General features: G+C 42.5%; 1 protein-coding gene and 1 pseudogene across 1 annotated transcript; one reads left to right on the top strand and one right to left on the bottom strand.

The window, feature by feature from the left end:
* The first annotated feature begins 775 nt into the window (after positions 1-775).
* LOC124086405 (ran-specific GTPase-activating protein-like) lies at positions 776-6,989 on the top strand (annotated as a pseudogene).
* Positions 6,990-7,044: 55 nt separating this feature from the next.
* Duxb (double homeobox B) lies at positions 7,045-24,002 on the bottom strand. The gene is made up of 5 exons (XM_046434501.2): positions 23,738-24,002; positions 14,692-14,835; positions 12,143-12,248; positions 10,899-11,053; positions 7,045-10,033 (listed from the first exon to the last, which is right to left on the bottom strand). Exons 2-5 carry the CDS (start codon positions 14,812-14,814, stop codon positions 9,500-9,502), a joined length of 918 nt encoding a protein of 305 aa, XP_046290457.1. The 5' UTR covers positions 14,815-14,835; positions 23,738-24,002; the 3' UTR covers positions 7,045-9,499.
* Between the last annotated feature and the right edge of the window lie 178 nt (positions 24,003-24,180).

Genomic DNA, 24,180 nt, shown 5'->3' on the forward strand with positions numbered 1-24,180 from the left:
GTAATCTACTACAAGTTATTTACTCATCTACCTTGACAGTAACTTAAAGACAAGAGTAGCACTCCAACACTACTAGTTTTTTTTTATGTGATTTTTTGTTTTTTGAGTCAGGGTCTCCCTAAGTTGGCCAGGTTGGCTGCAAACTTACTCCTGCCTCAGTCTCCAGACAAGCTGGAGTTGTAGTCATGTGTCACGTTGCTGGGTTGAGTGCTATGAGAGGTGAGAGGAAAGAACAAGGCTAAAGACATTCTTGGGAAAGGAAGGAAGTTAGGGTGAAATGACCTTGGTGGCTCTCTATGGACTTGAATATTCTGCTCTAATGAAAACCAGTTTTCAGCATATAAACTGCAGAATGTAGCAAGTTTTGGCCTAGTAGGGTTTTAGTGGATGCTGGAGAAAAGGACACACAGTTGCATAGGGTCAGAAGTTGATTTATTTAGAGTTAGATGGGACTGAAGCTTGGGCTCCCATGTCCTGTGGGCCTAGTATTTTGGGACTCCTCAGTCTGTCTTTATCTGTTTGACTTTAATTTTTCCACACAACAACAACAACAAAAAAGAATTCAAGCAAACAAACCGGAGAAAGGGGCTGGGATTGTAGTTCAGTGGTAGAGCGCTTGTCTAGCATGTGTGAGCCTGGTTTTTATCCCCAGCATTGCCAGAGAGAGAGGTGGGGGGGGGGGACGTGCATCAGAAAAGAAAGCAATGAAATAGAAAATAGTAGAAAAAGAGGGCCTCCTTGGTGGAAGCTCATGTTCTAGCTAGGGGGACAGGTCATGGACATGACAACCAGGGTGGGGGTGGCCTTATTGGCTGCTAGAGTGTGGCCCCAGCAAGCTATAATATTGTGAAACCAAAGAACAGCAAAGGGCTTATTTTTTCTTTTCCTGTTTGAGTCTGGTAGACACTGTGTGAGGACCATGATACCTCTACAGGGAATGCAGATGAGTCCACCCATGACCTCTGGTTTGAGCCCGTAGTTTCACTCCCTGAGCAAGGAATTAAAACGTTGGAGGAAGATGAAGAGGAACTTTTTAAGATGCAAGCAAAGCTACTTTGATTTGCTTCAGAGAATGATCTTCCAGGAGGAAGGAACCAGGCACCCTCAATATTGAGCATGAGAAAGGGACCATCTGCCTTCTCCCGAGGAAGGACAAGCCCCTGAAGATACACCCCAGCCATTGTATCCCACCGAGGTTGGGCTGAAGGCAAACCCGGCAACGACCATGCCTGGGTTTGGAACCCCTGTGCTGACTTTGGTGAAGAGGACCCCAAGCAGGGACTGCTGGCCATCGGCTTCATAAACGCTGGTCATGCACAACATTCAAAACAGTCTGAAGAATGCAAGAACGCGATGGAAGAGATCGCTTTTTCCCCAGCATTTTTCAGCAAAAGTGATAATGCTGAAGAAGTGGCTGAAAAGCTGCAAGCTTCCTGGGAAGGAGGAAAGCCAGAGAGTGAAGACCCGGGAGAAATCAGAAGCAGTGAGTCATCTTAATTCCTTTTACTTTTTCTTCTTTTTAAATCTCACCCCGCCCCTCCTTTTGGGTTTATAGCCATCCTGTTGTTTTCATAAGGGACTTCATATAAAGAACTGAATTCTAACATTCAGTTTTATTTTTTTCTTAAGTTTTTAGCCTATTGAAGATGACTTGAGAAAATCCATTCCCCAGTCATGAAAATATACTGCACGGACTTTCATTTCCATTGTGGAAAACACTTATTTATAGTTGTCAAAAATAGTGAGTAAAAAAATGCATTTGAAACGTGTGAGACAGGGTGCCAGAGGAGAAAGCAGAAAAACAGTATTAGGAAAAAAAAAATCAATGTCACCAAAACTGGATTTTTAAAAAAAAATTTATTTATTTTTTAGGTGTAAATGGACACAACACAATGCCTTTATTTTTATGTGGTGCTGAGGATCGAACCCGGGTCTCGTCTGTGCTAGGCGAGCTCTCTATCACTGAGTCATAATCCCAGCCCCAAAACTGGATTTTTTGTTTGTTTTTTTGACGGTGGAGATCAAACCTAGCTCCTCACACATGCTAGGCAAGCACTGCATGCACCACTGAGCTAGCTACACCATGCCTAGCTCAGATTCTACAAATATTTAAAGGATAATAAGAGAATATTACAAATTGCTTATGGCTGAAAAGGTCAGGCGAATGTCAGAGGAAAAGACCACCAAGAGACCGTCTCATGCAACAGCAAAGGGTTTATTGGGGGTCCAGCATGCTGGGGCTCAGAGCTCACTTCAGAAGAGCAGAGAACAAAGAGCCCCGAGAACCACTTGAGCAGAGTTTATATACATTCTTTAGAGAGGGCAGGGGCTTTACATACATCATAGCCTCCTTTAGCAAATCATCATATACCGCGGGAAAATCAAATAACAACTCTAAAACATGATTAGCACATTCACTGGCGGGAACAGGTCGGGTGGGGGTGATTGGTTAGTACTAAGATAGGTATATATTTAAACTGATTGGTTGAAGCCCTGAGATGTGTACGTGCTGAGCTGCATGGTTTCTGGGAAGGGGTGATTTAGTAACTAGGTGGTCAGGGGAAGATTTTGACACACATCTAACAGGCAGTTCCGGGAATTGTCTTAACTGCCACAGGAATTTCAGGCTCTGAGTGCAGCTTGGAAACTTTACAAAACCTGGTCCTTTACATTTTAACTTCAATTTCTTTTATTCTTTCATGGCAATACATTCTACAACTTAGATGAAGCTAGTCTTCAGTTAAATCATATCCCTGAGTAACTTCCCTCCCTTCCTGCTTTTTCTTATCTCCATCCCTCTGTTATGGCAATAAATCATGGAGTCACCAGCTGGCAGGTCAAAGGGCAGGCTGCAAGTCTCCACCCTTCGACCCCCTCCTGGGGTTGGGGTTTGAGCACACCTTTTATAATCCAAAACCACATTAATCATAAGTGGCTATTGCTATGATTCAAAACCATAAACAAATGTCATGAGATCTAAAATCGTAAGCAGAAGAGGAAGTGGGTCAAAAATGACCCTAATTGAGTACAAGTTAAAGAATGGTTACTAACATCTAGATAATCATTCTCGAATGGGGTACCTCGTCCAAGAAAAATGGGATCCAAAAAGAGAGCAACTTTACATTGTATAACAACTGCCATTTTGTGTTGCCAAACATGCTATGCTAAGCAATTGTTGATGGTAGAGGCGGGGTGCTCCCATGGGAGAAGCATTTCTTAACATGACAGGGCGTCTCAGGGCAACTCGGAGTCTGTTTGGTCATTGCCCATGTAGCCTGGTCCATAACACCTCACTCCCCTCTTCACAGGAGTCTGCAGTTCAGGCTCTGATTCCATGGGACCTGATAAAGCCCCTCTTCAATGCTCTCTTTTCTGCTGCCTTAGCTTCTCCCCATGCTAACTGAACATTTTAGCCCATGGATGCCAGTGGCAGAAGGCATTATGATAGCCTGGCATGGTGAAGTGCACCTGTAATCCCAGTTACTTGAGAGACTGAGGCAGGAGGGTCTCAAATTCAAAGCTAATCTCAGCAAGGGAGTCCTTATCTCAAAAGTAAAAAGGGATGGGAGTGTATCTCAGTGGTAAAGCACCCCTCTGTGCATCCTCACTAACACAGAAATACTGGGTAGAATCTATGGGTCTGCCTTAATTCACTTCATTTTAGTCATTTCTTTTTTGTTGTTACCAGGGATTGAACTCAGGGGAGCTTAACCACTGAGCCCTATCTCCAGCCCTTTTTATTTTTAGTCAGGCTCTCACTAAATTGCTTGGGGTCTTGCTAAATTGCTGAGGCTGACTTAGAACTTGCCATCCTCCTGTCTCAGTTTCCTGAGCCGCTGGGACTACAGGTGTGCACTATTACACCTGGCCATTTTAGTAATTTCTTAATTTTAGCAAGCTGGGCAGCCAGACAAGGCACATGGTTTAAGGGTATTTTGGTACCAGGGATCTAGCCCAAGGGCTCTTAATCACTGAGCCACACCCTCCACCCTTTTAAAGATATTTTTAGTCAGGGTCTTGCTGAGTTGCTTAGCCTTGCTAAATTGCTGAGATTGTCTTTGAATTGCAATCCTCCTGACTCAGCCTCCCCAGCTGCTGGGGTTACTGGCATGAACCATGGTGCATGGCAATGGGCATGGTTTAAAATAAACAAAACAGATTATGTATAGATTGTTTGTATAAAGGCCAAATGTCTTTTAAAAAGCCTAGAAGAAACTTGGTTCTACAAATGACAAGTGTATATTTAGATAACACTGCTTATGTCAACTATAATCCCAGCACCTAGGAAGGCTGTGGCAGGAGGATAAAAAGTTCAAGGACAACATGGACTGCTTGGTGAGACTCTCTGTCAAAAAAAAAAAAAAAAGGCTGAGGTTATAGCTCAGTGGTAGAGTACTCCTGGGTTCAATTCCCAGTAGAGTGTAATAGTGATCCACGATTTCTGTTGAATATAACCCTTGCTGCTCTGCCACTGCCACTTATTTTTAAAATGGACATGTTTCTTTCTCTTCCACTGCCACAGTCTGGCTGGGCACAAATCATGAGCCACTCAAGCAGGAACAAACTTTATTTCAGAACTCCCCCAAACGCCATCCACGCGGCCCTTCCAGGAACACCACACACCAACCGGAACTCCCTCCACCGGAACTTCCCCAACCAATGTGAACTCTCCAGGAATCCCTGAGAGAGCTCAACCGGAACTCAAGGGGAACTCCGTGAGAACTCAAAAGTAGCCGCCGCCCTATTGCCGGACAGCAGGGGTCTAATATACAACTGAATACCCAGCCTGTTTCAATCTAGCATCATCCAGTCACAGCAATTATACACAGCTTTACTTAATTATCATCATCTTAATGGCTCGCTGGCGGTCAACTCTCAACCATAACTTCTGACAAAATGCCAGGGGCCATTCCGACTCGGCTGTGGCTCTCAACATTCCACTCTACCTGCTCCTCCCTAATATTAGGGGAAACAGCATTACCTTTCTTCCATCCTATGCAGAATTATCTGTCCTTGAGTATACACCCACCATAGGAACAAAGTAATCCAGACTTTGGGGATGGTACCAGAAGATCTCAGAAATATTTCCCAAATTGACAAGTGAATTATAACTCCAATGGAGAACATGGGAATGTAGCCCTTGAGCCACCTCTTTTAAAAAAGCCCCCTGTTCCCGCTGAGGGGCAGAATCACAGCCTTTGGGACAGGAGTCCCCTGTGTTTCTCCTGTACTAGCAAAGCAATAAACATTCTTTTTCCTTTTTCTCCAAACCATATTCTCATTATTGAATTGGTATCAGGGACAAGGACTGAGCTTTCAGCAACAGTGGGGGAAGAAAAAGATAAAAACAATTCTACCTTTTTCCTCTAAAGAGTATGGACGTGTAGATCTAGATAAGTAGATATACAAAGACTTGTAGATTTAGAAATAGTGATAGAGAGCAGTAGGGAGGGAGGAGTTGGGTGTAACATAGATGCAAAAACAAATTTACATAAAGTTATACATAAAAAAAATTCAGAGCTAGGGGCTGGAGTTATGGCTCAGTGGTACAGCACTTGCCTGGTATGTGTGAGGCCCTGGGTTCAATCCTCCACACTGCATATAAATAAATAAATAAGCAGATAAATAAATAAAAGATCCATTGACAACTGAAAATATATATATTAAAAACAAAACAAAGGGCTGTAATTGTGGCTCAGCGGTACAGCGCTCACCTAGCACGTGTGAGGCCCGGGGTTCAATCCTCAGTACCACATAAAAATAAAGATATTGTGTCCAACTACAACTAAAACATAAATATATTTAAACAAAACAAAACAAAACAAAAAAACAAACAAAAACAAAACAAAAACCTCAGAGCTATAGATCTGTGTGTAGCAGTGCAGGATCCACCACATTCACATGGACCTGCACAAACTGTATAAAGAAATAGAATGTAAATTGGCAAGGTGAACAGAAAGGTAATGTAAGGGTAAAAGAAATTGAAGTTAAAGTGTAAAAGTGAAGCCAGATTTAAAGTTAGGTAGTCAGTGTAGTTAGGTAAATCGGGTCTAATATCGAGTGAAATCTAAAATGGAGGCCGTGCGGAGAATGACTCAGGGAAAACACAGGACAACTCATGGAATGTTAATGAAGTCCCAAAAGGCCCTAGGCCAAAGTCCACCTCAAAGAAATGTTAATGAACAGCCCCCAGCAAAAAGGTGCTGACTCAGAAGTCCTTCCTGACCAGATTACTTCTTTGGCCCACCTGTGTCCCACCCCTGGGGCCTTCCCACCTACATTCCATCACTGAAAGAACTATAAAAAGGGGAGACAACATCCCTTCCACGGATTCCACCTCTTGGGTCCCCTTCTTCCTCCGGGAGAAGTCTTTTCTGCTGTCCTTTAATAAACTTCTAATTTCTACTCTGACCTTGCCTCGGCATGCTTCTTTGGTGTTATTCTTCAACATTGGGGAAGCAAGGACTCACCACCGGTCAACAGCGGTAACAAAAGTTAAAGTGTAAAAGACCGGGCATTGTAAAGTTTCTAGGCTGCAAGGCCTGAGTTAAAATGTAAAGGATTAGGTATTGTTAACCTGAAATTCCTGTAGCTGTTAAGACAATGCTTGGAACCGCCCAGTAAATATTCCCCCTGACTGCTTGGTTGTTTAATAATTCAGGGCTCTGTATGATCTTGCACGTAGGCATTGCAAGGCCTGGACCAATCAGTTTGAATGTGTACCCCGTTTAGAACTGACCTATCACCCCCACCCGACCTGTTCCCGCCAATGAATGAACTAATCATGTTTAGGAATTGTTGTTTGATTTTCCCACGGTGTATGATGATTTGTTAAAGGAGACTGTGATGTATGTAAAATCCCCGCCCTCCAAAAAAAGTGTACTTAAGCAGTGCTCAGCCCCTGCTAGGGGCTCTGGGCTGTTCTCCCTTCTTGAGTGGGCATGGAGCCCTAGCATGCTAGATCAATAAATCCCCTTCTGCCAATTGCATGAGTGGTCACTTGGTGGTCTCTTTCTCCGACGCTTCGCCGGACCCTTACAGTAATATTTTCCAAAGATATTTTTATTATTATATTGATGTAATCCTACATACACCTTCATACACAGTAATGATTTTACAAGTTATAATTTTGAAAGAAAGAAGACAAAACGTTTTAGTTAGCTTTTGCATCACTGTGCCCAAAATACCAGACAAGAATAACTTAGAGGAGGGAAAGTTTATTTGGGGCTCATGGTTTCAGAGGCTTAGTCCTAACAGCCGACTCCATTGCTCTGGGTCCAAATGAGGCAACACATCATGTAAGAAGGTCCCAGCTGGGCACTGAGGGCACATGCCTGTAATCCCAGCAGCTTGGGAGGCTGCAGCAGGAGAATCAAAAACTCAAAACCAGCCTCAGCAATTTAGCGAGGCCCTGTCTCTAAATAAAAAAATAAGGACACCTCACATCCAAACCAAAACACAAAATAAGGATGGTTACCCCAAAAGTTTTAAGTTTATATAATTTACTTGTAATAAAGTGAGGAATTACAGGATTATGTACACACATACATACATAAGTATATATTTGAAAACCTATTAACATAGAAAAAGTTAATAGATTTTTATTCAGTGATTTTATGATGTTATTATAATTTCCTTGTAATTGATTTGTTTTTGTGGTACTAGGGATTGAACCTAGGGACACTCTACTACTGAGCGACATCTTCAGACTTTATTTTTATTCTGAGGCAGGTCTAGTAAAGTTGCCCTGGGTTGGCCTTAAACTTTCAATCTTGCTGCCTCAGGCTCTGGAGTTGCTGGGAGTATAGGTGGGCACCACCATTCCTGGTTAATTTTTGTGCGTTTTAAATGTTCAATGGAAAAAAATACATTTACATGAAAAATACTCAGCATTATGGATACGTCCTCATTCATTTAACCCCTTCCCTTATTGATGGATGCTAAGGTGTCCAGTTCCCAGTTCGAACCCTCAGAACTTAGGGAGGAAAGAAAAAGCTCTTGCTCACTTTTTTTTTGGCAGTGCTGAGAGTCCAACACAGGGCCTTGCACATGCTTGTGCTCCACCCCCAGCCCCCTTTGTTTTCTTTTGTTGGTACCACGGATTGAACCCAGGAGCACTTAACCACTGAGCCATATCCCCAGCCCTTTTTATTTTATTTTTTGAGACAGGGTCTCAATAAGTTGCTGAGGCTGGCTTTGAATTCAGGATCCTCCTGCCTCAGCCTCCCAACCCACTGGGATTACAGGCATGAATTACTGTGCATGGCTTTTCCCCTTAATTTTAAGATAGGGTCCTGCTAGGTTGCCCAGGCTGGCTTGAAGGAGCCAGGAACTTGCAATCCTCTCACCTCAGCTTCCTGAGTAGATGGGGTTACAGGGACACCACCACTAGGCCCAACAACAACAAAAAAAACACTCACTTTTATAAACATACAGCATGAAGAAATATAGTATTCCCTCACTTTCTATAATACTTATTTCAAATTTATCTCAGTGCCATGCCAGAAGGGAATAAATGAATACTGACAGTATCTCTTCTTGGCCTGTTATCTTTGCTTCGCCTCCATTAGCACTTGTGGATTTCTCAAACTGGAAGATGCTTTTTTCAGAAGGATTCAGCAGATGTGTCTGCTGCCTGCTGCCCCTGGTGTTTCCAAGGCAATACAGATACAGAGCTTTAGGCACCATGAGTTAAGAAGATACCACTGCCCATAACAGACATCCATTTGGGTTCCCAGTCATCTTATCTTACCCCTGGCACTGGTCTTGCTTCAAGATAGGATGTCCTCACTATTCATTGTCTATTAATTGTACTGATTCTGTTCAGATGCAGGGTGCACACCTGTAATTCCAGAGACTTGGGAGACTGAGGGAGGAGGAAACAAGTTCAGGGCCAACCTTGGCAACTTAGTGAGACCTGTCTCAAAATAACAAATAAAAAAGGGGCTAGGGACAAGGCTCAGTGGTAACCCTCCTTCCCACTACCAAATAAGTAATAAATTGTATCAATTCTGAATCAAAACGAAGGAGGCCTGCCTGGACCAGTTACATGAGATTGACATCTTCCTCCTGGAGCTAAGGCCATGGTTAGCCTTGCAGCATATGAAGCAGAACCTGACAATCTTCTCCAATGAGAGGTTGGTGGGGTCTGAAAGGGTCCCCTTTCTGTAGATCAGAATTAGTGGTGCACGTCTGTCATCCCAGTGATTTGGGAGGCTGAGGCAGGAGGATCGCAAGTTCAAAGCCAAAACCCTAAGCAACTTAGTAAGACCCAGTCTCTAAATAAGTATATTTTTAAAAAAGCTGGGAATGTGGCTTAGTGGTCAAGTGTCCCTGCGTTCAATCCCTGGTACAAAAAAAAAAAAATAATAATAATAATAATTTACTGAGATGACAGGAGTTCATCTAAAGACTCGAGGTTTCTACATATTGCTGGTGCAGTTGGTAGAGCAGATGAGATGACTCTCCAGCTGACCTTGCAGTTGGCTACACATCTGTCTCACTGTATCTCTTCAAGTGGTTCCCATTCCTCAATCAGAGCTTGGCGGCCCTGGTCCCACCACTGCATGACATAAGATATGTTAATGGGACCCAGACCCTGTGGTTTCTTGTTCTCAGGATTAGGTTGAAAATGGTCCTTCAATGGTATGACTCCTATGCCAGTTTGTTCTTTGTGATTTTGGTATTCTTCTTGGAATTGGATCCAGAAAGGAACCCGAGTATCCGAGATGTCCCCTCTTGGAGTCAGTAGTTCTGGCAGGTGATTCATAAAAGTGAGAGGCAGGTCAGAGTTCTCTTCTCTCTGCACAGCCTGGGTGGGCTGCATGATCCCAGAGGACAGAAGAGGAGTAGGTGAAATTGTTTGGTTGTCAGGGAAGGAATCAGAAGAAGGCAGATAATAACTCCCATCTGGGTGTATAAACGGATCTGTTTCCTGCAGTTGATTAGTCAGATCTGGTCTCCCATTTGTGTCATCTACCAAGAAATTTTTGGGCTCCTTTCTGCTCCAGTCAGGGTCCAGATATCTTTGGTCCTGAAACCATATTTAAGTGAGGAACAGGGAAATGTGAACATCATAAAACACAAGTAATTCTAGCTCTGCTTCTTATACTCTGTAAAGAAAGAGACTATTAACATAGGCCTGATCACAGGATACATCTAACTTTTGTGTGTGTATGTGTGTGTGTGTGTGTGTGTGTGTGGTGCTGGGAATTGAACCCAGGGCCTTGTGCATGTGAGGCAAGCACTCTACCAACTGAGCTATATCCCCAGCCCTTGATCACAGAATACATCTGATCAAGGCTAGTAAACACAAGTGTTTTTGAGAGTTTCTGGGCCACAAGCTTATAAATGTACTTCCTAAGTCATGAGAATTTAACATACATACAATAAATAAGTGCCCATATCACTTAGGTAGAATAAGTAGATAGTTTTGCCTCTCAATGGAAGGACATTTGACTATGTCTGTAAATCTTTCTGGCTGTCACAAATGGGGATAGGGAAATGGTTATAGATAGACTGCACTGGTATCTACTTGGTAAACACAGGAATGCAGAGAAATGACCTACCATGCACAGAACAACACCTTAGAAGGAAGAATAATCTAGTCTAAAATGACCATGCTGCTGAGTTTTTATAGGAAATCTAACAGAGTCTTCTTAAAACAGGTATTAATTTTCACATTTCCCATTTTTCCTGCTTCTAATTGAAACGGGTACCTCTTAAATGGGTTTGCAAATTCTTCCTTTGCAGGAATGTGACTTACAGTGCTGAGTGCTTACCATTCCATACCTTTATCCCCATGACTGTGACAACCCAAGATAGCCCAAAGTTCCAGTCACACCTGCAGGGGCGATATCACTTTCAGGGAGGACATAATGGGGCCACAAACAACTCACCTGAATCTGCAATCCCTGAATGTCTGTTGGTTTAGCCAGTTTTTCCCTGGTAGCAACATCAGGGACTTGGTTCCTCTCAAAGGCTTGAACTAGGGTCCTTCTTTGAGTTCTTGCGAGGGGTATGTGGTCTTGCTTGGCTTCTTTTGTTAACCATTCTAAAGGAGAACACAGGAAGGAAGGGGGTGTTTTAGGTCAGCTCTCACATTCAAGCCAGAAGATAATGCTGCTGAAATTTACTCTCTGAATTTTGCCACCTCCAGAAGAGGTCACTGTGCTGCTGAGCAGCAGTCAACCCAAAAGATCCAAAACTTTGTTTGCTGAGAAACTCCCTGTCCTGGCCAGCTATGGGACAAGGTTTTATATATATATATATATATATTTTTTTTTTTTTCCAAGGTTATATATTTGACCCTTGAGTGTCCATAACAAATTGTAACTAGTTCCTAGGCTAAGCAATCTTTATGTAGAATTTGGGCACAACATGCAGACATTTCTACTCAGTGGGATTGAGGAACTATACTAGTTTTTGTTTTTTGGTACCAGGATTGAACCCAGGGGTGTTCTAAGACTGAGCCACATCTCCAGCCCTTTTTGTTTTTTTGAGACAGGGTCTCAATTGATGTAACGCAGAGCATGTTGCATCAGAAAAGAGGAAACTTAACTTGCTGGCTGCTACCCACTTCCCAGTCCTGGGGCCACAGGTGGCTAAGAGAGCACCTAGCAATTAGCCAGAAGGCATTGCCCTGGGTTGTGATGAAGAATCCGACCACCTCTAGGATAGGCTTAGAACCCTTCTGCCCTCACAGATATTACTGCCTGTAGGATGGGTGTAGATGTAAATTCTCCCCACCCTGCTGACCTTTATCCTGATTGGCTCCTGTACATTATATTAGCTGTGTATGTTTTCTCATTAAATGAGATCCTGCTTTGACAGTTCTCCCTGGTGCATCTGATTGTCCTCCAGGGAGGGAGGGCTGGGTGTGGGCAGCCAGCCGACCTTTACCTTTCTTGGCCTGTCCTGGTGGGGCGTGCTCCCTCAATCTCTCCCACAGGTCAGGAGGGAATGGGGGGCTAAAAACCTAATAAACTCAATAAACTGCTTAAAGCTTCACTAAGTTGCTGAGGTTGGCTTTCAAACTGTGATCCTCCTGCCTCAGCCTCCTGAATCACTGGGATTACAGGTGTGTGCCACTGTGTGCCCAACGAGGAATATGGAACCCAAATATGGACCGGTGGGTTCTTACCTTGCATCTGTAACTGAGACTGGTTATGTCCCTGGATTGGGTCTTTTCCTAAGGAGCATGCAGACTCCAATTTTCTCTGTCTGCTTCTTCGGTTTCTAAACCAAGTCTAAGTGGAAAAAGATGTGAGGGTGTGATGGAGATACCAGACCTGATCAGAACATTATATGAAGAACCAATGCCTGGGGAAAGAGTTAATTCTCTTATACTTTGTAACTTTCTGAACTCTTAGAAATGTAGCTACCTCATTTAATTGCTAGGCCAATTAACTGCGGTCTAAACTATAACCTTGTAGGCTTAGTCCTTAGAACTAGAGCTCTTAGGGAGGTAAACTCAAGTTATCTTGAGTTACTCTGCTGTGGGAAGGCCACTGTGGGATAACACTCGCAGGTGTTTTGCTGTCTTTGTTCTACACCTGTGAACTATTCATCGTAAATTCCCTGTACATGGTCTTTGGTCACGTAGGCCAAGATTTCAAACTCACCAATGTTATCATAGTTAAGAAATGATGTCAAATTTCCTATAAAATCTCCACGTAACCTCAACTTGGGGCCCAGAACTCCAGAGCACTAGCTCATCTGGGAATTTGAGGTAAATAAACCTGAGTTCTCCAACCCTCAGAGTGGTGCTTGGTCTCTTGCTGAAAGTGATTTCCATAACAAAAGCCATGTATCTCAGTCTGTGGCATTCTAAGTCTCAATTCAATTAAACCAAACTAATTTAACTGTTTGCCTCTGGAATTATACCCTAAAGAGAAAGACAATGCTTTATCCTAGAGAAGATGCTACTGCTAGAAAACAATTGAGGAACCAAAGAGAGACAGCAATGCGTGTGGTCAGCCTCATGTTATCCAAAATAAATTTCCCTGATTTAAGAGACCCTGTTGGTTCTCTCAAAGAATTTCTCCGGCTTTTTGTCTCTTTCTTTCCAAGCAGGACTTCAATGTCTGAATGCCTTTTCTTGGCCCCACGATTGCATCATAAGAAATGTAATATGGAACCCAAATATGGACCAGTGGGTTCTTACCTTGCATCTGTAACTGAGACTGGTTATATCCCTGGATTGGGTCTTTGCCTAAGGAGCATGCAGACTCCAATTTTCTCTGTCTTTCATATAATACTTACAGCATGGATCATAGAAAGGAATTTCTTTAGATGGGGTAGCAGTATTAGCCACACTACAGAGCTGGGCTAACATTCATCCATATTTATTCTTATTTCATCTAAGGGTTAACGATAGACAAAAATTCTAGGGACTTGGACACCTTGCTTTGTCACTATTGTCACTAACACAACCAGCTGAATTCTTTGCATGTTTCCTCATGACTGGAAATAGGATTGAAACATACTTTCTAATTTCTTTTGAGTGTTTAATTTCTATAATTTTTATTGAGAAGACTTAGGATATTAACGACAACCAGTACTTGATGAACAACTCACATCCTATGCATTGTGCCAAAGGTTATATCTCTTAACTAATTCATCAAAATATTTTCAGAAAAGAAAACTGAAGCACAGGTGGAAACTGGAAACTAATTAATAGATTAGCAAACACCATGACAGACCAACCTCATCCCATACTGTTTCCTGGATTTGCCATGCTTGCTATCAGTTTAAATAGGCCCAGCACCTCTCAAAACCAACTACCAGATATTAGCATAGGATATACTTTTATTACTCAGTTTGAATAAACTGTCTCCCACACCCAGTTCCAATACTTGAAGAAATAGGTAAAATATCTGCTTCCTTGGATCCTCTTAGACCAAGGCCCTATAGCCAGTGGCTTCTATTAGACTATGCATTTGATTAAAAACAAAATTCAGAACTCATTATTTTCCTCTAAAAACATTTTTATCTGACCTTCATATTGATTTAAATACTGTTTCTACCTGGTATAGTGACATTCTTTTTAGGTATCTTTTTGATAACTGAAAGACTATAACTTAGTTTCATTTTTTAAAAAATATTTTTATTTTTTAGTTGTAGTTGGACACAATACCTTTATTTTATTTATTCATTTTTAGATGATGCTGAGGATCGAACCCAGGGCCTGGCACGTATTAGGCGAGCGCTCTACTGCTGAGCCACAACTCCAACCCCTTAGTTTCATTTTTACATCAGTAATTATATTAAAAGTGATTCAATATGAGACTTTAGACACTATGTATGAATGACATCTGAGACATTAAATTAAAAAGAAAAAGCTAGCTTGAGAATTGGGGATTGGCACAGTTCCTTTGTGATTATTCATTAGTAATTTTCCTGTAATAGGTATTCTAATACTCCAATTTCCTATACTCTTTAAATTTCAAAATGATTCAATTATATCAAAATATGATTTACTGAGGAGAACTTGAGCATGTATATTCTTCCTCCTCTATCCCTGAACACACACCAATGATATTTCTATTATCGGTGAAAGATACAAACTGGTACTGTGTAATAGGAGAAACCTTTTTAGCCAAGTACCTGACACAAGTGAATTACCTTTAAGGGCTGAGACTTGCTTTTCTCTTTTTACTTTGTCTCTGACAATAGAAACCTAATGCCTACCCGAATTTTAGATTCTGGAATATCAATTTCCTTGGCCAGTTGTTCCCTGGTAGCTTTATTAGGGTGAGGGTTTTGTTCAAAACACGCCTGCAGGGCTTTCCTTTGGCTCTGGTTGTAGACCATCCTCTCTTGCCACCAGGTATCCTTTTTTCAGTGTACCAGATGAGGTGAGAAGGGAGAGAAGAGTAAAAAGGATAAGAAAAAAAAGTTAGTCCTAGAATTATTGCCAAAGATAACAACCCTAAATAATTAAGCTTTTTTTTTTTTTTTTTAAAGACCAGAGATGGAAAACCTAGATAGCCAGATTGCTCCATTTTTTCCCATTTACAGAACAAGTCTCCATTCTCTAATTTTTACTAGGACAAAGCCATGGTATAGAAAAAAAATAAATTCCCTTCCCCCACCTTTTTTTTTCAAAAGAAGTCCTCTGCTTTAAAATAATTCTAATTATTTAGTATGCACTCAAGGGGTGAGATCTCAGGAATATACACTAAATTACCCATAATATTTTTATTTTTTAAAATGGTACCAGGGATCGAACCTGGGGGCGTTTTGCCACTGAGTCATACCCCAGCACTTTTTAAATATTTAATTCAGAGACAGGGTCTCACTGAGTCTCTTAGGACCTTGCTAAATTGCTGAGGCTGGCTTTGAACTTTTGATCCTCCTTCCTCAACCTCTTCCTGGGCAGCTGGGATTACAGGTGTGTGCTACCATACCTGGCCTATCTACAATCTTCAAATAAAACTGACATAGGCCTGGGGGAACCCTTTAAGTCCCACCCAGGATTGGACTTTTTAAATCCATTGGGGTATTCTCCATGGGTCTCCATGAAGATCAGACCTTCTGGTCTGTCCCAAATTATCTACAAATTAGTGGCAATGTAATAAATGTCCTTGTCCCAATTGTATAGTTTTCAGGGTGCTTGATAGCCCCCTTAGGCCTCAAGAAAGAACATCCTTAAGCTCTCAAGTAGTCCAGGTGCACTGAAGAACTTTCAATTTTTGTTGTTATTATTATTTTAAATAGCAAGGGCACAAAAATCTTGGAGAAATTTTTTTTTGTTTTGTTTTTTTAACGAACACAATACCTTTATTTTATTTATTTTTTATGTGATGCTGAGTATCAAACCCAGTGCCTCACACGTGCTAGGCAAGCGTGCTACCACTGAGCCACAAACCCAGCCAGATTGCAGAGAATTTTGAGGCACTTTGGGATAAGAAAAATTCAGGGTGTGGTGGCATACACTTGTAATCCCAGCAACTCAGGAGGCTGAGGAAGGAGGATTGCAAATTTGAGGTCAGCCTTGGCAACCTAGTGAGGCTCTGTCTCAAAGTAAAAAATAAAAAGCTGAGGATGTAGCTCAGTGGTAAAGCATCCCTAGGATCAACTCACAGTTAAAAAAAAAAAAAGAGTCAGGTAACTTTTAATAGAAAGAGATTTATAGCTGGTGTTTTATCTCATGACCAAGAAGGACAGATGCCTCCTGGCTATCTTATGCTTTCTGGTGAGATCTGATAAAACAAGATGTATCTATGTAAAGCAACTGTTGCCTTTTCTGCCCTTGAAGGTGGGTGGAGCCTTCATTCTTTGGGTGTTTATCTAGACAAAAATAAAAGGACAGAGAGGACATTTTCTTTCAGGGAGATATCTAGTAAAGGACAGGTCAAGATTGGAAAACTTCTCTACCCAGACACTAAGTACAGAGAATGTGAAAACAAACATAAGAATCATCATGATTTAGTTAAAGCAAAGGTCTGAGAATACTTCCCAGCCGACAGTAGCTGCACAGAACAGAGTGGTTTTAGCTGGAGCAGGGAACAAGCCACTGTACAGAGTTTAGGAACGACAGGGCCAGGGGTCTTCCTCTGAACTTAAGTTCTAGCAGAGACTTAGGGTTGAGAGATTTATGGCAGAAGTTAGAGTCGAGAGATTGGCCACTAGTGTAAGCGGTCTGAACATGGTGTTTAAATGAGAGTCATTTCAAGACCGGGTCCCTCCAACAATGGGTCTCAGGTGAACCCACTGTCAGCAAAATGAGGGGGCGCTCAACCAACCCCTCATATGCATCTTCCAGATGCGCAGTTTAAGTTCCCTCTGACCCAGAACAGGATATGTTGGCCTAAGGGTGACTCCTATCTTTGGAGCTTTTATAATAATGCACACATATTCTAAGGAAGAAAAGAGCATTAAGCCCAGGAAAGGAAGAAGGAAAAAAAATATCACCAACTTAAGGGTGAGAAACCTATGCAATCCCACTGTGAAATGTGAGAAGAGAAAAAAAATCTCAAAGCTCATTTTGGGTTTCAGAGTTCACCTTATTGCCAAGGGAATCTACAGACTTGGGGTCTGTAGATTGGGGTTATACTCTCTGGTTTTTGAAAATGAAGGAGAGAGATTATAAGTACAGGGGGAGGCTAACAGAATAAATCACATTCAAGACAGAATATTTACGAAGACTTACCAAAGTGGATGCCTCAGAAGAGCCCCGGATAGGCCACCCAGAGAGGCTGCGGGAGAAGAGATGTCTGGGAAAAGGTCCAAGGAATTCCCAGAGACACGTTCAAGGGAGAACAGGGGCAATCTCAAAAGAGAGACTTCTTTGGGGTACAGCTAGGGACGTACACTTAGAGAATGCAGGATACCTCGGAGAGACAGCAACCTGCTGGAGTGGCCTGTTAATCTAAAGTGCCAGGCTAGGAGCTGGACAAGGGGAGGAGGCAGGGTGGAGCTATAGGGTTTCACGCAGGTTTGCCTTCCTTACACATCCCCTCCTTTTACAAGGGTTTGTCAACCCAGATTTCCAACTGTGCTTTCTGCATCTCAATAGCTGTGGGCGTTTCCTTTAGGACTCAGTGCTTCTCTCCCTTTATCCTAAATCCCTATCTTTGCAATATCATTCAATAGTATATATTAGGTAGTTCATGCATTTTGTTCCCCCTTCGCTTACAGTATCAACTTTCAGACTTTAAGCAGATGACCCATGTACAGATCTCACGGCTCTCATCCTATATTTGAAATTCAAATTTCAACCTTAAAACACTCATCAATCCCCTGACACAATATGTTGCTGAAAGGCAGCGCCTTCTCCAACAATCTTGTCCCTCTAACTGTGCTTATATTTTAAACTTCTACAATCTCTGAAAAATAACTGTGGCATCTGTCATTGTCAAAGAAGAGAGCAAAAAGCTGATAGAAGTCCGGTGTGGTGGTGCACGCTTATAATCCCAGCTACCTGGGAGGCTGAGACAGGTGGATGGCAAATTTTGAGGCAAGCCTCAGCAATTTAGTGAACCACTGTCTCAAGATAAAACAACACAAAAAGGGCTGGAGATACAGTTCAGTAGTAGACCACTTGCCTAGCATGAGTGAGGTCCTGGGTCCATCCCCCAGTACTGCAAACAATATCAACAAAAATAAAATAAATAGGGGCTGTGGCTCAGCAGTAGCACACTTGGCCTGGCATGTGTGAGGCACTTGGTTCGATTCTTAGCACCTCATATAAATAAACAAAAAAAGATCTACCAACAACTAAAAAAAGTTTGCCAATGGAAACTTACCACTTGAAGTGATGTTCACATCCATTTTGGGAAGAGGACCTAAATCCAGAGGGATGAGTGGGCAATTGAGCCCCTTCCCAATACTGGAGATATCAAAGCCTAGGAAGACCCAACCCTTTCTTAAATACCTGTATATTTAACCCTTTCTTAAGTGTTTAACACCTTTGGAAAGAAACTTAAAGCAATCACTGAAGGATATGGAGAATAAGTCCAAGGACCTTTTCCTTTTCTATAGCTCTTCCACTTCCACCTGGTACGGAGTCAAATTGAAGATTTTGTCATTTAAAATCCCAGGCCTCAGCCGGAGTGAAGGAACACAAAAGGAACCTGACTGGTACCTGACTCCCCACCCTAATGGGTCAGCTGACCCCAATATGATAAGTCCCAGGAAATTCCCTATTCCTGTCCCACTCTAATGGATCCAATGAATCCTAGGAACTACCCTCCTGTCCCACCCTAAATGAAGACTATATAACCCAGACCCTTTCTTCAGCCCTCTGTCATTTTCTGCCCTGAAAATGAGCCACACCAGGAATACTGAATAGGTAAGAGCTTGCTTCTCCTGCCTCCATTACTGTGTGCGCCATGAACTTATATTAAGCAGAAGTAGATTCTACTAGATAATTTTATATCTTTTAAAATATCTTTCCAATTAGGACTCTTGAGTCTGTGCATACACTTACACACACACACAGACACCATTTTGTTCTTTGTTATCTTTAAGTACTCTTGCTCCTAATTGTTACTATATTAATTACTATATTATATGGATATCCTTACCTCACTTTGTGTTTTTGCTTTCCCAGTGCTTCCTGAAACTCATTCCTTTCACCATTGGAATGGCAGTGTTTATGTGTCAATTTAACTTGTTTATGCGTTAACTTAGTCTATATTTCCCAGTTACTCAATAAAACACTCACAGGTGTTGCTGAGGAGGCCTTTTGTAGACATGATCTGATTACATAATCAGATGGTTTTCAGCAAATGAGATCATCCTGGATAATCTGAGTGGGCTTGATTCAATCACTGAAACACAAAGCCAGGTTCCCGGAAGGAAAATAGAATCCCACCTGTGCAGGGGAGCTTCCCTGCCAGGTTCATGGTCCACCAGGCCCACAGGATTGAGGACTCCTAGGTGCTGCTACAGGATGAACACATGCAGTTTCAATTCATTTGTTAAAGACCTTACTCAGGCAGGTGCAGGTGTTAGAAGATGCAGCTTTTGAGAGTTGATTAGATTAGCAGGTGGTGTTCTCAGGAATGTGAGTAGGGGCCCTTGTGAAAGATGCCAGCAACTGGGGAGCCAGCCAGAGGGAGACTGGGAGAAGAAGGAGCACAGGGGAGAGGGAAGGGAAGGGGGAGAGGGAAGGGAAGGGGGGAGAGGGAAGGGAAGGTGGAGAGACCCCCTCTCTGCCATCTGCCTAGTGTGGTTACAAAGGTTACTGAGAAGCTGGTTTTCTATGAAGTGAGTCCTCACTATGCACTCAATCTGCCTGGACTTCCCAGCCTCCAGAACTGTGAGAAATGAATTTATGTTTTAAGTCATTCAGTCTATAATATTTTGTTATAGCAGCCTGAGTGGACTAGGACACCCACATAATAAATGTAGTGTGTGTGTATGTATGTGTGTGTGTTTGTATGTATATATATATATTACACAAAACACATGCATTGGTAGGTATGGTGGTGCACACCTGTAATCCCAGCTACAAGGAGGCTGAGGAAGAAGGATCACCAAGTTTGAGACCAGCCTGGGCAATCTGAAACAAGACCTTGTTTCAAACAATAAAATAAATAAATAAATAAATAAAATACTGGGGATGTGGCTCAGTGATAGACTACCCCTGGGTTCAATCCTTAGTAACAAAAAATAAAACAGTAAGTAAACTATATATATATATATATATATATATATATATATATATATATATATATATATATATATCACTAGTTCACTAGGGTACTTGGCTTTATTTTGGTACTAGGGATTGAACCCAGGGGCACTTAACCTCTGAGCCACATCCCCAAGCCCTTTTCTGAGACAGGGTCTTGCTAAATTGCTTAGGGCTCCACTAAGTTGCTGAGGCTGGCTTTGAACTTGCCATCCTCTTGCCTCAGCCTCCCCAGTTGCTGGGATTACAAGTATGATCTACAGAGCCCAATGGGACTTTTTTTTTTTTTTTGGTAGTTGTAGATGGACAGCATGTCTTTATTTTATTTGTTTATTTTTATGTGGTGCTGAGGATTGAACCCAGTGCCTCACACGCGTGAGGCAAGCACTTTGCCACTGAGCCACAACCCCAGGCCTGGGACTTGACTTTTTAACACTACTGATTCTACTTCTATAAGTGGACCCTGACTGATAAAGACAAGGTATTGAAGGTGGTCCTAGGAAACAGAGTCTTACATGTTTATATATCATATATACAGATACATAATTAACTGTTAATATACTGTAAAAAGTACATGTTATGTACTTATATAATTAGTGACTTCAACACACCAATAACTCTAATGGTGAAGAGGGCACCGGTGGTCCCTGGTGTGATGTGGTTAATATTGCCACTGGCCAACCCCTGTGAGTGCCAAACATACAGCAGCAGAGAGTCTGCAGTACAGCACATAACCTGGTGACAGGGGCATTCCCATCTCAGAGGAATTTTGTTCTTATTGAAGTAGATTCTCTGGTATGGGTTCTACTTCCTGTGTGCAGTGCTTCTGCTCAAGCTACCGTCTGGGATTTGCAAAATGTCTTATCCACCTTTGTGGTTTCCTACAAAGCATTGCTTTTTACATATTATTATTTTAATTTTAGATAATGATGGGGTACAGTGTGAAAACTTGATACATGTTTGTAATGCCTAATAATTAAATCAAGTTAGTTAACATTTCCATCTCTTACCACCAAAACCAAGATGTAGAATAGTTCTGTCACTTCTAAAATATTTGCTTCACTTTTGAGTCAACCAAAAGGAGGCTGAGGAAGGAGAATCAAAAAATTCTAGGACAAGCTGGGTGCATGGTGCACACCTGTAATCCTAGCAATTTGGGAGGCTGAAGCAGGAGGATTGAGGGTTCAAAGCCAGCCTCAGCAATTTTGCAAGGCCCTGAGCAACTTAGTGGAACTGTCCTAAGACAAATAAAAAGGGCTGGGGCTGGGGCTCAGTGGTTAAGTACCCATGGGTTCAATCCCTAGTTACAAAATTAATTAAAAAAACAAAATGATACAAAGCCTCAGGAGTCAATTTATTCATGGCCTTGAAAGATAGTCTCTCCTAGACCTGCTGGTGCCAGCCCTGAAGCCTGGAATTCCATTATTCCTGTGGTCAGTGAGCCTAGGAGCAGATAACTTGGCCAAGGACAGGAAGAAGTTACTCTTGCTTCCCTCAATAACCTTGAGCGTGGAATTGTGTGGGTCTTTGACACTAATTCAAAGAATGAGAAATTCATGGATGCTAGTGGGTGAAAGCCAAGTATAAGCATTTTTTAAAGCAAAGCAAAGCTCCTGCAGCAGGGAGGGGAACTGAGAGAGTTGACAGTGGATGGCTATAGTCTAGGGTTTATATGAATCTGTAGATTTAAGGATGTCAGCTCCTGGCTCAATCTTGGGTAAGGCACTCAGTGTCCCTGAGGCATTCATGCAGCCTTTAGTCCAGTGAAAATATTAATCAAGCTGGTGTGATGGCGCATGCCTGTAATCCCGTGGCTGGGGAGGCTGAGTCAGGAGGATCCTGAGTTCAAAGCCAGCCTCAGCAATGGCGAGGCGCTAAGCAACTCAGTGAGACCCTGTCTCTAAATAAAATACAAAATAGGGCTGGGGATGTGGCTCAGTGGTTGAGTGCCCCTGAGTTCCCCAGTACAATCCCCAGTACAAAAAAAAAAAAAAAATTTGATCAAGCGTTTTCCTTCTTTGGAGAGGCCGTGGCCTCCAGGTTACATATGTCCCAATTTCCTATGGACTCCAGGTCATGCATGTCCTGATTTAAAATAACTTTTTGCAAGTTTCTCATCAAAATCTTGCAGCTGCTGTTTTTGCTGTGCTGCAGAGGAAGTTGCCCTGGGGCCCATTTCCCTGTCTGCCTAGCCTTATCTCTTCCTGCTCACCTCAGGTAGGGAGGGGGAGAGGGACAAGAAGGTTAAAAAGAAGTCGGTTTTAAAATGAGGTTGGGCAACGTGGTGCATGCCTATAATCCCAGGGGCTCGGGACACTGAGGCAGGAGGATCCCAGTGGCACAGGAGGTTGAGGCAGGAGCCAGCTTCAGCATCTTACTGAGGCTCTCAGCAACTTAGTGCAACCCTGTCTCAAAATTAAAAAAATAAATAAATAAATAAAAAGGGCTGGAGATGTAGCTTAGTGGAAAAGAAACCCTGGGTTCAATCTCTGGTACCAGTAAATAAATAGGTAAATAAATAAATAAATAAATAAGCAAGCTATAAATGGCAGAGCAGCAAGGGTTATATTAAAAGTATTAAGTGGACCCCTGTTACAGAAGAAAGACAATCAAAATTAAATTCCAAACAAAATAGTGGCTATTATCCTGGGTTATTTTAATTAATTAATTTATTTCTTGGTACTGGGAATTGAACCCAGAGGTACTCTGCCACTGAGCCATAGCCCCAGTTTTATTTTTTGTTGTCAGGGTGCTACCATGCCCAGTTTACACTAGAAATTTTTTTGGCGGGGGCGTACTGGGGATTGAACTCAGGGACACTCAACCACTGAGCCATATTCTCAGCCCTGTTTTTGTATTTTTTTATTTAGAGACAGGGTCTCACTGAGTTGCTTAGCGTCTCGCTGTTGCTGAGGTTGGCTTTGAACCCGCGATCCTCCAGTCTCAGCCTCCAGAGCCACTGGGATTACAGTGTGTCCCTAAACACCAGCTTATCCTAGAATTTTTGATCCTCTTTCCTCAGCCTCCTGAGACGCTGGATGTGTATTACCATGCATGTTTCCTGGATTATTTTAACAGATTTGTTAAAAAACAACATGAAACTAATTTTGCTACTTACACACGGGATAAAATGAAAGCAATCTGTTAACATGACCGTGAAATAATCTGTAGAACTAAGATTATGAACAATCTATAGGCACAGAGCATTAGGATGTATAATCCTATCTGGTTTTCCTTTCATTTCATATATTTATTTTGGTGCGGGGGGGGGGGGATCAAAGCCAGGGCCTCATGCATGCTAGGCAAGCATGGCACCACTAAGCTTCATCCCTGTTAGGAAGAACTTGACACAGGCAGCGCCATTTTGAAATGTATCCTCTTATTAGAACAAGAACCACCTCAGCTCACTCTGACTCAGCCTGATGTAAACCCCATCAAACTCCATTATCATGCAGAGAAATCCCAAACACTCCATTCTCAAAAGAAAGGAAACTGATCTGGGACCACAATCCTGAAAACCCCTGAAGGTGACACAAAGGCCCTTTCCTGACAACTCCCTGGTAATTCCCCCCCCACACACTGCCCCATACCTACCCCAGGCGGTAACTGGAGGAGTCTCAGTCTCCCCTGGGCCCCCCTCGGGCAGCCCTGTCGGGGAGGACCTGTGCTGCTGCAAAGCTGCCTCTCCTCTCTTCATTTCCTCCATTTGGTTCTTTCCTTCCAGTATCCAGGCCCGTTTTTCATTTTAGACATTTACAATCACTTAACAGCAATAAAACTGGAATAGAGAAACTCGGTTATTCGAGTGGAGAGGAAAAGAGCCTGTTGTGATTCCGGTTCTGTAGTGTAGGCTCAATGGAAGGCGGGGCCAACTCGGAGGGGCTGGCCTCTGCTCAGGCTGTGTGTACACACACCCCTCGTGGCCAGTGCAGCCTGGGGGGAGGATGTGCTGAGCCTGGGAAGCCTGAGATGATTCCTAGGCAATTTCTTCCAGGATTTCTGCAAGTAGGGGAGACCAGAGCGTTCTCTTCTTTAGA

Source organism: Marmota monax, unplaced genomic scaffold (genome assembly GCF_021218885.2).
Source record: "Marmota monax isolate L192 unplaced genomic scaffold, Marmota_monax_Labrador192_F-V1.1 WCK01_AAM20220418_F8-fsc00024, whole genome shotgun sequence".
Classification (NCBI taxonomy): Eukaryota; Metazoa; Chordata; class Mammalia; order Rodentia; family Sciuridae; genus Marmota; species Marmota monax.

What these genes read in the sequence shown, in the direction of transcription:
- Duxb (XM_046434501.2), bottom strand. Translation starts at nt 14,814, where the DNA reads ATGGTCTACAACCAGAGCCAAAGGAAAGCCCTGCAGGCGTGTTTTGAA. An exon ending in GTCTCAGTTACAGATGCAAG is followed by an intron (nt 11,054 to 12,142) that starts GTAAGAACCCAC and finishes GTTCTCCTTTAG; the next exon opens with AATGGTTAACAAAAGAAGCC. An exon ending in TTCAGGGATTGCAGATTCAG is followed by an intron (nt 10,034 to 10,898) that starts GTGAGTTGTTTG and finishes ATATGGTTTCAG; the next exon opens with GACCAAAGATATCTGGACCC.